The sequence below is a fragment of the Ascaphus truei genome, chromosome 15 (genome assembly GCF_040206685.1).
Source record: "Ascaphus truei isolate aAscTru1 chromosome 15, aAscTru1.hap1, whole genome shotgun sequence".
NCBI lineage: Eukaryota > Metazoa > Chordata > Amphibia > Anura > Ascaphidae > Ascaphus > Ascaphus truei.
The window spans coordinates 5,168,307-5,182,235 of NC_134497.1; the positions used below are offsets into that span (position 1 = coordinate 5,168,307).

Sequence of the window (13,929 nt, forward strand, 5' to 3'; positions counted from 1 at the left end):
GGATCCCGCCTGGGCTGGGCCGTGGTCTCCTGGAGTTCTGTGCTCCGGATGGATCCCGCCTGGGCTGGGCGGGGTCTCCTGGAGTTCTGGGCTCCGGATGGATCCCGCCTGGGTTGGACCGTGGTTCCTGGAGTTCTGTGCTCCGGATGGATCCCGCCTGGGTTGGACTGTGGTTCCTGGAGTTCTGTGCTCCGGATGGATCCCGCCTGGGTTGGACTGTGGTTCCTGGAGTTCTGGGCTCCGGATGGATCCCGCCTGGGTTGGACCGTGGTTCCTGGAGTTCTGTGCTCCGGATGGATCCCGCCTGGGTTGGACCGTGGTTCCTGGAGTTCTGTGCTCCGGATGGATCCAGCCTGGGCTGGTCCATGGTTCCTGGAGTTCTGTGCTCCGGATGGATCCCGCCTGGGTTGGACCGTGGTTCCTGGAGTTCTGTGCTTCGGATGGATCCCGCCTGGGTTGGACCGTGGTTCCTGGAGTTCTGTGCTCCGGATGGATCCCGCCTGGGTTGGGCCGTGGTTCCTGGAGTTCTGGGCTCCGGATGGATCCCGCCTGGGCTGGGCCGTGGTTCCTGGAGTTCTGTGCTCCGGATGGATCCCGCCTGGGCTGGGCCGTGGTTCCTGGAGTTCTGTGCTCCGGATGGATCCCGCCTGGGCTGGGCCGTGGTTCCTGGAGTTCTGGGCTCCGGATGGATCCCGCCTGGGCTGGGCCGTGGTTCCTAGAGTTCTGGGCTCCGGATGGATCCCGCCTGGGCTGGGCCGTGGTTCCTGGAGTTCTGGGCTCCGGATGGATCCCGCCTGGGCCGGGCCGTGGTTTCTCGGGTGGTTTTTGTGGTTTACGCCCATGCCACAAAATGAAGCAAACGAAGGCTACGTCCACAGAGTGAGTGACGGGGCGTGCGGCGGCAACATAATGCAGCAGCTCTATCGCGCCGGCCACAGTGCGCGCGATGAGCGACCGCGCGGCAAATAATGAGCCGACAAAAAAAAAAGAAGATCGGACAGGCGCGCGCGTAATGCACTATATCCGAGGCCTAAGAATGGCTGAAATGGCGTCCTGCGTCGGTGTGCGCTGGCTCTTCTGGAAGCAAAGGGGTTACTGCAGAAGTGGAACAATCCTAAATCGCGAGTGTCAAAAATGAAAGCACCTCATGATGCGTCGAGGTGGGGGGCGTCAAAGGAACCCCCCGGCGCCCCCCCAACTTTTTAATCCGTGCTAAGCGTTGGCTCCCATGGCTGCAGAGTTGTTTATTGATTTTGTTGAGTTTGAAGCGCGTCCGTCTAACCGATTTTGACTAAACCAATGTCATTCAATTTAAAAAGGTTTATACGCATTATAAATGGCAGCATCGGCGGACAGAGTATGTATAACTTTATATAGCGCCATTAATGTACATAGCGCGTCACAGCAGTCATACACGTGACCATCTTATCAATAACAAATAATATAAATAACACATAATGGGAAGAAGCGCTTCAGACATAAAAGTGACATTTGGGAAAAGGATTCCCTGCCCCGAAGAGCTTACACTCTAATTGGGTAAAGTACTCGGCACCTTTCTTACTCTCGTTATTGCTGCTCGGCCGAGTGTACAAAAAACCGTTGGCCAAAAAAACCGCGCAGCATTATTTGAGTTGAGAATAAAGGTTTGTCGCGGTAGGCGCACGGCGGCCATTCTTTCCCGGCCGGGACTGCACCGGTAAGAGTGCGCCCTGTTTCCCGGACGCAGCTAATGAACCGGCCTGCATGTAAAGGGTTCCTTTGTTAGGCCGGGCCCGGCTGGCCCCAATCCAGATCTCTCTCTCTCAAGATTTGGTGCGGACGAGCTATTTATAGCCATGGGGTCCCGTTGTCATGGCAACGGAGCCGGAGTCCGAGGCGGCGGGAGCTATTTCTGGCCTCTGGTTGCACAATGTAAGAGTATAAAGTTTGGTTTCTCCTCTCGTACGCGTCTAACTTTAGGCGATGGCGATTTCCCCGAGCGTTGGCCTCTCGCCCCGCCCGCGCCGGTGGGTTACGGGAAGTTCCACGCCGTGGGGGTTTTTTGTTCTTGGATATATAAATCCGTGTTTTAGTTGCTGGGTTGGTCCTGCAGGCGGGTCCGGTTCTAACGACCTTTTAACGGACCGAAACCGTTTTTCGTAGATAATAATGCGAGTGTGGATCTGCGATTCCCAGCAGGGGAGGGGTTCGGGAACCGTCTTGAAGGGGTTCACCAAGAAAAGAATAATGGCGGGTCCTTGATGGTGTAGCGGGTTCCTGAGGATTTGTGGGACGCGCACTTAGTAAGGCCCCAGTGTGCACCGTAGCCCGCACGCCTGGCTGAACCGCCGGCAGGGGCGTGGGCGTGGCCACCCCTCCGTCGCAACGTCTAAATTCTATTTCATTGTGTTTGGGAGAAATTGACGCACAGCGCGGTGTCAGTTTCTGGTTTTTGTGTCTGCTGTGTTTGCATTTTAATGTAGGTAATTACAGCAAAGTGTCTGGTTATTTTAATGCCTTATACCATAAACAGAACCATAGTAGTTTGGGGTGTAGGACCCCTGAAACGGACGTCTGCTCCCCTTCCCACCTTGCGTGTAACTATAACCATGGTCCCAGCTTTCCCAGCTACATGTTTTTTGGGCACAAGCGAATTCCCCCCCCCCCCCCCCGTTCAGGCGTTGTGTGCTAATGAAGCGCCCCCCTCCCCCTCCCCCTCCCCACTGCACCAGCCTATCAATATCGTACTGGGTGCTCATTTGCACGTTATTACCCAGAATCCCTGGCTGCATGCTAAGAGATAATGGGGAAGTGCAGGGGGGGGGGGGGATTTTTATTTACTACACAAAAAAGACACTAGTTTTGTGTATCTTGGGTAGTTGCGTTGTATTTTATTTTTTGCACCTTCCGGTTGAATCTGTTACGAACAGCGTCTCGCCGTGTGAAACAACGGGCCCGGTGCTATTCTGTGCTGTCTTGCTTTCAAATGATTGCAGATATCCCGTCTATATTCCGTCGGCACGGCTGCGACGCGTTGGGTATCGCCACTGCGTGGTCATGTTCGAAATGGGAAAATATACGCCAGTTTGGTGCGGGGGAGGGGGAAATTATTTTTGCAGCGGGGCTATTTTTACCCCGGTTTCTGATGAGCCGTGGCAGGGGAGGGGGGCGCCTAGCATGGGGGTGATGAAGGCGTTGGCTGCGCGAGGCATGCGCGCCAGCCGCGTGACGGGAGATGTTTGGCAGCGTTTTATTGATCATGCGGGATGTGTGACCTCTTTAACACAAGTACCACTGTTCACTCCTTTTAAACATGCGTATTACATCGAGGTCTCATTGTGCGAGGGGGTGCGAGGGGAGGGGGGGGGTGTTCTTCATTCAACGGCAATAGTGCCAATTGGGAGAACCGCACGTCAACTGCAATTGACTTCAACGGGCGTTTCCGTACGATGGAGCCTCCATCGGCACTATTGCAGTTCAATGAATAACCTCCCTCTGTGCAGCGGTTGGCTTTGCGTTCTTTAATATTCGTGTAATCGCTATGGATTACGTGTTATTGTGCAGCGCTAAAGCAGTAGAGGGGTTGCCAGCTTCTCGACGCCGGTGTAAGGGTTAAAAAATGTTTTCCCCGTAAGCTATATAGTACCCCCCAGCCCCTATGTACATTGCAGGCGGTGTATGCAGCTCTGCACATACAGTAGGTTATGCAGGCACGGCGATGAGTTCCTGTTACGAAGAGCTTACTCTCTTCTGGTGCCTGTACGGCTTCCGTACGCCTGCAGCTGCCCGGTGACGACCATGTGCCCCAGTATAAGCACCGTGTACGTCTGTACTTTCAGGCGTTGCCCATCCAGACCGGAATCTTGTTGCTTTGCCGCGAGTCTGTCCAGGGCCGTAGCCGGTCACTTGATGTACAGATCCCGCTGACGGGTTCCTGTTACGCGAGACGGGTGTGGGGACGTCCTGGAAGTTTCATTGTGTCCGTCTGAGCCAGGAGGGGGCCAACCCCAGTCCTCAAGGGCCACCAACAGGTCAGGTTTTCAGGGTAACCCTGCTTCAGCACATTTGGCTCAGTCTAAGACGGCACCACCTGTGCTGAAACAGGGATGTCCTGGAAACCTTGCCCTGTTGTTGGCCCTTGAGGACTGGGGTTGGCCATGCCGAGTCTAAGCCTTTTTGGGGTTTCTTGTGCCTTATTACTGTACTTATACAATGACCCCAGTGTTTGTAGTTATGGAAAGTGCAGATGTCGGCATTTAAGACTAAACCCCCCTCCAAAATAGCTTTTATGTATATCATAATTATTTTGTATGTAATTATATGTATTTTATATTCAAGTGGAATAAAAAACTAATGCAGATTTATTTTCCAGTTTTCTAGACAAAATTGACATTGTGAAACAGAATGATTACACACCTACAGATCAGGTAAGAAGGGGTGGGGGGAATTTCTTTCACCTGTTGTTCCCTTGGGGCCCAGTTACTGATCCAAGAAGATTCTATTGAGTTCCTAAATGTCGCTCCCTGTGACCCCTGAATTATTCATGTTGACCCTGCCCTGGACATCTGCCACTCCATGTCGCATTAATTTAGCGCTAATTTGATATGTCCTGCGTCAACTTTGTATCCTGCTTTTCACGTGGCCGTAGAGCAAGGGGTGGCCAACTGTCGTCCTCACACGGGTCCGATTTTTAAAGATATGCTTGCTTCAGCACAGGTGGCTCCGTTAAGCACTGCACCACTTGTGCTGAAGCAGGGGTATGCTTAAAGTAATTGACTAAGTTGCTGATCGATCCGTTCTCCTGTGATCGATCGGCGAAGATTCGGCTCCGGGGTTCACTAAATGGCTGTCAGTGCAGCAGAAGAGGAGCTAAGATGCAAAGTTCTGTGGGGAAGATCATGTGACCAGGCAGTCACTAGATACAATTGGTGCACTGCTAGAGAGAGAGGGCAGGGCTCAAAAAGGGGTGTGCCATAGCCTGTTTCAGAAGGGGAACGGGGTGTGGCTTTGTGAATGGTTGCTATAGAAACAAAAATGCTTGTTACATTAGAATACATTAATAATGTCTTTCAAATGAAAAAAAAAATTTAAATGCTAAAAGTATTTTCTCATAGCACAGAACTGATTTATTAAAACAATTATAATAAAAAACCACACGTAGGATATTGCCTGGTCTGCATCTGTAAGCCTGGCCTGTTAGTGGCCCCTGAGGACAGAGTTGGCTGCCCCTGTCGGAGGTGGTGTGGAGCAGGAGACGGGTAACCCGGAATATAAAACGGCTTGCTTCTTAAATAAAAGGATGATCACAAGGAACAGCCCATTCTGACTGAGCCACCTGTGCTGAAGCAGGGATATCCCCATTACCTGGCCTGTTGTTGGCCCTTGAGGACTGTAGTTGGCCGCCCCTGTTGCAAAGACTTCCCTTGAAGCTTTTCCTGCGTTCCTTTTAGCCTTTGCTTTACCAGTGAAGCAAACAAGCATGGCACCCCGGTATAATGGCGCAATCCTTTGTGTGTGTGTGGCCGCTGCAATGTCTTGTATGACAGTCCTGTTTGTGGCCCGGAATAATGGTGCAATCCTTTGTGTGTGTGTGGCCGCTGCAATGTCTTGTATGACAGTCCTGTTTGTGGCCCGGAATAATGGCGCAATCCTTTGTGTGTGTGTGGCCGCTGCAATGTCTTGTATGACAGTCCTGTTTGTGGCCCGGTATAATGGCCCAATCCTTTGTGTGTGACCGCTGCAATGTCTTGTATGCCTGTCCTGATTGGGGCCCGGTATAATGGCGCAATCCTTTGCATGTGACCGCTGCAATGTCTTGTATGACTGTCCTGTTTGTGGCCCGGTATAATGGCCGAACCCTTTGTGTGTGGCCGCTGCAATGTCTTGTATGCCTGTCCTGATTGGGGCCCGGGAGGTATTTGGCGACGCTGCGGATGAACCGTGGCAGATTGTAGCTCCGGTGTTTTGTGTATGGGACCCACGACCCTCCACGCTGAGCCACCTGTGTTTGTTCTTCATCTGTAGGACCTCCTGCGGTGCAGAGTTCTGACATCAGGAATATTTGAAACCAAGTTTCAGGTCGACAAAGTGAATTTTCAGTAAGTGTACCGTGGCGTTTATTTAATTGGCACTTACCTGTGTGCAGCACTGAGATACAGAGCGCAATGCACTTACCTGTGTGCAGCACTGAGATACAGAGCACAATGCACTTACCTGTGTGCAGCACTGAGATACAGAACACAATGCACTTACCTGTGTGCAGCACTGAGATACAGAGCGCAATGCACTTACCTGTGTGCAGCACTGAGATACAGAGCGCAATGCACTTACCTGTGTGCAGCACTGAGATAGGGAGCACAATGCACTTACCTGTGTGCAGCACTGAGATAGGGAGCGCAATGCACATACCTGTGTGCAGCACTGAGATACGGAGCACAATGCACTTACCTGTGTGCAGCACTGAGATACAGAGCACAATGCACATACCTGTGTGCAGCACTGAGATACGGAGCACAATGCACTTACCTGTGTGCAGCACTGAGATACAGAGCGCAATGCACTTACCTGTGTGCAGCACTGAGATACAGAGCACAATGCACTTACCTGTGTGCAGCACTGAGATACAGAGCACAATGCACTTACCTGTGTGCAGCACTGAGATACAGAGCACAATGCACTTACCTGTGTGCAGCACTGAGATACAGAGCACAATGCACTTACCTGTGTGCAGCACTGAGATACAGAGCACAATGCACTTACCTGTGAGCAGCACTGAGATACAGAGCGCAATGCACTTACCTGTGTGCAGCACTGAGATAGGGAGCACAATGCACTTACCTGTGTGCAGCACTGAGATAGGGAGCACAATGCACTTACCTGTGTGCAGCACTGAGATACGGAGCACAATGCACTTACCTGTGTGCAGCACTGAGATAGGGAGCACAATGCTCTTACCTGTGTGCAGCACTGAGATACAGAGCACAATGCACATACCTGTGTGCAGCACTGAGATACGGAGCACAATGCACTTACCTGTGTGCAGCACTGAGATACAGAGCACAATGCACTTACCTGTGTGCAGCACTGAGATAGGGAGCACAATGCACTTACCTGTGTGCAGCACTGAGATACAGAACACAATGCACTTACCTGTGTGCAGCACTGAGATACAGAACACAATGCACTTACCTGTGTGCAGCACTGAGATACAGAGCACAATGCACTTACCTGTTTGCAGCACTGAGATACAGAGCACAATGCACTTACCTGTGTGCAGCACTGAGATAGGGAGCACAATGCACTTACCTGTGTGCAGCACTGAGATACAGAGCACAATGCACTTACCTGTGTGCAGCACTGAGATACAGAACACAATGCACTTACCTGTGTGCAGCACTGAGATAGGGAGCACAATGCACTTACCTGTGTGCAGCACTGAGATACAGAACATAATGCACTTACCTGTGTGCAGCACTGAGATACAGAGCACAATGCACTTACCTGTGTGCAGCACTGAGATAGGGAGCACCATGCACTTACCTGTGTGCAGCACTGAGATACAGAGCACAATGCACTTACCTGTGTGCAGCACTGAGATAGGGAGCGCAATGCACTTACCTGTGTGCAGCACTGAGATACAGAACACAATGCACTTACCTGTGTGCAGCACTGAGATACAGAACACAATGCACATACCTGTGTGCAGCACTGAGATACAGAGCACAATGCACTTACCTGTGTGCAGCACTGAGATACGGAGCACAATGCACTTACCGGTGTGCAGCACTGAGATAGGGAGCACAATGCACTTACCCGTGTGCAGCACTGAGATAGGGAGCACAATGCACTTACCTGTATGCAGCACTGAGATACAGAGCACAATGCACTTACCTGTGTGCAGCACTGAGATAGGGAGCACAGTGCACTTACCTGTGTGCAGCACTGAGATACAGAGCACAATGCACTTACCTGTGTGCAGCACTGAGATACAGAGCACAATGCACTTACCTGTGTGCAGCACTGAGATACAGAACACAATGCACTTACCTGTGTGCAGCACTGAGATACAGAGCACAATGCACTTACCTGTGTGCAGCACTGAGATACAGAACACAATGCACTTACCTGTGTGCAGCACTGAGATACAGAGCACAATGCACTTACCTGTTTGCAGCACTGAGATACAGAGCACAATGCACTTACCTGTGTGCAGCACTGAGATAGGGAGCACAATGCACTTACCTGTGTGCAGCACTGAGATACAGAGCACAATGCACTTACCTGTGTGCAGCACTGAGATAGGGAGCACAATGCACTTACCTGTGTGCAGCACTGAGATACAGAGCACAATGCACTTACCTGTGTGCAGCACTGAGATACGGAGCACAGTGCACTTACCTGTGTGCAGCACTGAGATACAGAACACAATGCACTTACCTGTGTGCAGCACTGAGATACAGAACACAATGCACTTACCTGTGTGCAGCACTGAGATAGGGAGCACCATGCACTTACCTGTGTGCAGCACTGAGATACAGAGCACAATGCACTTACCTGTGTGCAGCACTGAGATACAGAGCACAGTGCACTTACCTGTGTGCAGCACTGAGATACAGAGCACAATGCACTTACCTGTGTGCAGCACTGAGATAGGGAGCACTGCGGCTGTCCTAGTTTGTACCCCTCTGGCGCTGCCATTCTCAGTCTCGCTTTTGATCCGTGGTTGCGTTTGACGGCGGTTTTACTCTTCCACACAGTATGTTTGATGTCGGCGGCCAACGAGACGAACGCCGAAAATGGATCCAGTGCTTTAATGGTAAGGAGAACCGTGCAGGTGCTGCCAGCTGTTTCCAAAACAGTACCTGGCCATCCATACCCCCAGCTGGAGGAGCCGAAGGGCCTCAGAGAAGCCATTATTACAGTTCTAAGCTACATTAGTTTGAATTGGGTTTTCATTTCCATGTTAATATTTTATTTGTGTTTGCAGATTTATTCCGGCCGATCAATGCCCGAGTTTCAACCAATCGCTTTGCTAGGTTTCCAAATGTTCAAAGGTTTTATAGATGCCTTAAAAATGGGATTAACGACCATGTGGTAGTTGAAAGTAAGACAACAGATGCATTTAATTCAAACCCTTCGTTAGTATGTAAGGCAGGTGTTCTTCACACCACTCCTCAAGAGCCCCGGCAACATGTCAGCTTTTAAGGATATCCAATCTTCTGCTGAGCCACTGATTGAACCACCTTTGCTGAAGCAGGGATATCCTTAGAACCTGACTTGTTAAGGGGGTCTCGAGGACGGGAGTGGAGAACCCCTGATTTTAAGGTGTTGATGAGCTATGCTTGAGTTTAGTGGAGGTAGCCGTATGAATGACCTCCTTGTGTTTCAGATGTCACGGCCATTATTTTTGTGGTGGCCAGCAGCAGCTATAACATGGTCATCAGAGAGGACAACCAGACAAACCGGCTCCAAGAAGCGTTAAATCTCTTCAAGAGTATCTGGAACAATAGGTACAAAGCCTGCCCTTTCCACAAATAATCCGGCGACACATTGTCCCCTCGGGGTACATTCCCGTGGCATGTTTTTGGTTATGGTCTTCTGCTGAACTGGCCAACGTTTTACCGTAAATACTGCTCCGTGCCGGCTCTACTTGTCCACCGTGCCAGGGGGCGGCGCTAGAACAACCAGATTGTATGGCCCACGTCACCATCTAAACCTCGGAGATCCGTTGACCGTTCACCCGCCTTTTTAGTTCCCATTGCCAATAGCGCCATCGCTGGTTAAGTCTTGGGTGGGGCTGGCTCACAATGTCGCCGTGATGTTTTGGTCTTGCAAAAGTTACATTGTTGCTTTATATGTCGGGACCGGAACGTTCTGCCAGTTTGTCCCGGCGCTACGTTTGTTTCCCGTTTGGCCTGTTGGCTCCTATGACCATAGTTGGAAACGGGCTCTTTATTTTGCAGGTGGCTACGGACCATTTCAGTCATTCTCTTTCTGAATAAACAAGATCTCCTGGCCGAGAAGGTTTTGGCCGGGAAATCCAAAATTGAGGACTACTTTCCAGAGTTCGCTCGCTACACCACACCAGATGATGGTGAGTGTCTGTAAGCGGAAGTTTCTCTTCCTGTTTGTATAGACACTCGGCTGTGGGGAACCCCTGCTTTAATAAGGGAGTCTTAAATGAACAACAAAGAAATGATCGGCCGAACCCAGCTGTAAGATCTACAGACCGGCTTGTAAGAGTTAATTCAATGACGCCCAATCTGTTTAAACTTGTAGGACGCCCTGTAACAAACCGCAACATATCCAAGGTTTCAGAGTTGGACCCTCCCGAAATCTCACTTCCAGGAGACTAGTGGAATATCTTCTTTGGGATTTGTAATACACCCGCTGTCTCTGACCCTCTCTCTCGTTCTTCTCGTTCCTCTACTCTCTCTTTTTTTCATTGCCACATCTCCCAAAGCGAATGTCCCCCCCCCCTAGGGTGGGGAACATAGAGTTAATTGTTTTGCTAGCTGGATCTGTGTTCCTTTTGCAATAGGTTTTTGGATAAGGGGGGATTCAGAAGTCCTTATGAATAAAATCTCACACTTTTTGTTTTTGTTTCACCAGCAACACCCGAGCCTGGAGAAGACCCCAGAGTCACGAGGGCCAAGTATTTTATTAGGGACGAGTTCCTTGTGAGTATTTGTATGAAACCTTTTTCCCTGCACATGTTTGGGTGTTTTCTGGCCTATACTGTTCCCCGTAAATCCGTCCCCCACTGAACGATCTGGCCTATACGTATCCCCTAAAGCAGCTGTCTGGAAGCCAACGAGGGATATCGGAAGGAAACGGCTGCTGGGGGGTTGTCTGTGTGTTTGGGGCTGATTCGGTGCGCCCCCATCAGTCACTTTGGCGCACACCGGATCAGCCCCTTCAACGTTATGCTTAGGAGTTGCTTCATTTTAGGGGTGCCAAGATAGCGGTCATTATATGCAGCTGGGGGGGGGGGGGGGAAGGTTACTTCTCCGTGTAGGTGTCTTTCTGACCAGGTGTGGCCAACCCCAGTCCTCAAGGGTCATCAACAGGTCAGGTTTTCCGGATATCCCTGCTTCAGCACGATAGAACCACCTGTGCTGGGGTAGGGATAAAACCTGACGTGTTGGTGACCCTTGAGGACTGGAGTTGGCCTGCCCTGATTTAGTCACTAGCAAGAGTACGACCATCATTTTTATAAGAGTTTATTTACAAGACTGTGTGACTCCTTTAATGTGCCATATTCTCGCCACTCACTCCGTCTCTCTCCTCCTCCTTCCTCCTGCAGAGAATCAGCACAGCGAGTGGGGACGGCCGGCACTACTGCTACCCACACTTCACCTGCGCGGTGGATACAGAAAACATCCGAAGGGTTTTTAACGATTGTCGGGACATTATCCAAAGAATGCACCTGCGCCAGTATGAGCTGTTGTGATGGAGAGCTCTTTCCCCCCCACCGTGCCCTGTTTTGGACTCTTAATTCCTCATTAAAAAAAACAAGAAACGAAACAACAAATTAAGAACCCACAAAAATTCTGAGAAAAAAAGGAAAAATAAAAAAAAATATGGACCCCCCCCCCCCCCCCCCCCCTTCCAAACCCAGCGACCTCGGGTTGGAAGGAATTGGTGCAGCCTCGTTTCTCTCTCCGGTTTGTGCGTTTCCCCCCTCTCCACCCCCCCTCTTTGCGCTTTCTCTTCCCTACTGGACAATAGCAGAACTTCTAGCTTGCTTCTCCTCGCCCCCCCCCCCCCCCCCCCCTCACCCGACCGCCCTAAAACAGCGAGAGCCAGCACCAAGTCCGGCTTTGTTCCCTGTTGTTCCCCCTCCCCCCCCAGCAGCGAGTGCAAAACTCCAACCCAGCCTGAGCAGAGGACAGAGAGGTTTGGTAGCATAACGCACGCACTAGCGCTGTCGGAAGAGTGTGTATGTACATGGGAGGCAAGTTCTGACTTTTTCCCCCTCCCCACCCTTTATAGTTTTTTTTTCTTTCAGTAATTAAGAATGATGTGGGCATAGTTATCCGCCACCTCCCCCCCCCGCCCGCAATATCACCGCGGTATCCATTCACCACACGCGATGAAATGTCAGATCGTTGCTGGCGCAGCACGGAGACGGACACCCTCGACTCTTTACTGTACCGTGTGGCTTGGTGTTGAGGAGCCGAGATGCTCCCCGGGAAGCTCATGGGGGGCAAAAGGTGGCACCCTTCGATGCCTTGTACAAGCGTGCCAATTTGTAACGAAAATGAAATAAATACTTGGATATGCATTTCAACATATCGACATATTTATTTCTGACGGTCTTGGGCTCTCGAGTTGACCTCTCGAGTTGACCTCTCTCGCCCCCCTGTGAGTCGGCCGCACTTAATTATTATTATTTTATTTTTTTTACCCACTTTGACGTTTGCCCCGCCTTGTGCGTTCTACAACCTTTCAATCATAAGCATAAGTTAGACATGGGGGGGCTCAACTCCAATCCTCCAGACCTCCCCCCACCCCCCCTCCCCCCCGATACCAACCGGATCAGGATAAGGATATCCCTGTTTCAGCACAGGGGGCTCAATCAGTCTTTGTCTGAGCCCCCTGTGCTGAAGCAGGGATATCCTTAAACCCGAGCCTGTTGGGGAGTCTTGAAGACTGGAGCCGCCCCCCCCGAGTTGCACCTTTCTCTCTCCTCCTCACCAACCGGATCACTCCCCTTTCTACTGTGTTACACCCAACATCACTCGTCTTTATTTTCTTTTCTTTTTTTTTTATTATTATTTTACTGCTGGATTATTCTTGTACAGACTGTAAAATGTATTATTTTGTACAACTTTATTGAAGAAAAAAAAAAAAAAAAACCATAATAATAACTTGTAGAAGATCTTTGTGCCTTGATTTTGGCTGTGACCTGTACAATGAGCTAAGATGTAAGTATGTCCAATTACGCTGTCCAGCTTTGTCCGTTCTGCCTCCGGCCGGCATTCGCTCACGGTGAGGGCAAATTTATCTGTAGTTTTTTTGTTTTTTGTTTTTTGTTTTTTTTTAGTTTTTTTTTTTTTTTTTCTGGTTTACAAAAGGAAAGAAAAAATAGCTGTTTAGTTAAAAAAAAAAAAATAATACAAAAATGTGCAAATGTTACAAAGTTAAATCTTCATCGGGTGACTCCAATGTGGCTTCATCTTGCTTTATTTTTTTTTTATTTATTTTTAATTTTTAGCTTTCTCATTTAAATCTCTATCCAAATGCAAAAACATGGCTTGTTTCTACATAAACCAAATTTTGCTACAACTAATAAGTGCTAGTCTCTTTATCCTTCGTAGTCCCCCCCCCCCGAACCCTACGCTTGCTTCGTGGACCCGCTCAACCCAACGTTGGTGCAACCGCGTTCTGTTTTTAAAACGGTTGTTTGGAGCGGCTCTGCGTGTCGGTCGTCTTCAGCCAATTTCTTTCCGTGACGCCCAATTCCGGGTCGCTGTCTTTCATTTGTAAATTGGTTTGATTGATCGTAACGGCGACTGCGTAATGTTAGATGGAAGGGGGCATGGCGCGGGTGCTGGGGACCCCTCTGTAGATTATTTTGCAGATGGTGGGAAGGGGATGAAGGTGTTGGTCAAGACCAGAAGTGAATGGAAAACTTTGGATAGATGTAAATCTTATTTTTTTTATTTTTTTCGGTACACCACCTCTGGAAGCGATAGACATCAACTATTATTTACTTGTCAGCCTTTGCGGGAACATGCAGCGCTGCTTTAAATGCGGAGGTGGTTTCGAACCGAATTCAATGCGTTTCTTGCTTCTTCACACTGAAATTTCTAAACAAGATGATGTCACACGCCGGACGGATAAGCCCGCGTCCGGCGCGCGTTACCGTCTAAGCTTGCAGTAAAGATGTGCGAGTTTTGATTTGTCTGAAACTTGAGTAATTTTATACCAATGACCGGGTTAGCG

General features: G+C 49.9%; 1 protein-coding gene across 7 annotated transcripts in view; it reads left to right on the plus strand.

Annotated features, from left to right (window-relative positions):
• The window catches only part of GNAS (GNAS complex locus), a 186,980-nt gene extending 174,116 nt beyond the window's left edge, over positions 1 to 12,864 (plus strand). For 4 of the 7 annotated variants that reach the window (XM_075571339.1, XM_075571340.1, XM_075571341.1 and 1 more), the window contains 8 exons: positions 4,352 to 4,406; positions 6,004 to 6,077; positions 8,736 to 8,794; positions 8,966 to 9,082; positions 9,368 to 9,488; positions 9,942 to 10,072; positions 10,591 to 10,658; positions 11,285 to 12,864. In XM_075571339.1, the coding sequence (XP_075427454.1) occupies positions 4,352 to 4,406; positions 6,004 to 6,077; positions 8,736 to 8,794; positions 8,966 to 9,082; positions 9,368 to 9,488; positions 9,942 to 10,072; positions 10,591 to 10,658; positions 11,285 to 11,431 (772 nt within the window). In that variant the 3' untranslated portion in view covers positions 11,432 to 12,864. The remainder of the gene's footprint in view (positions 1 to 4,351; positions 4,407 to 6,003; positions 6,078 to 8,735; positions 8,795 to 8,965; positions 9,083 to 9,367; positions 9,489 to 9,941; positions 10,073 to 10,590; positions 10,659 to 11,284) is intronic. The other 3 variants (XM_075571342.1, XM_075571344.1, XM_075571345.1) reach the window with 1 other exon arrangement.
• Positions 12,865 to 13,929: the final 1,065 nt, after the last annotated feature.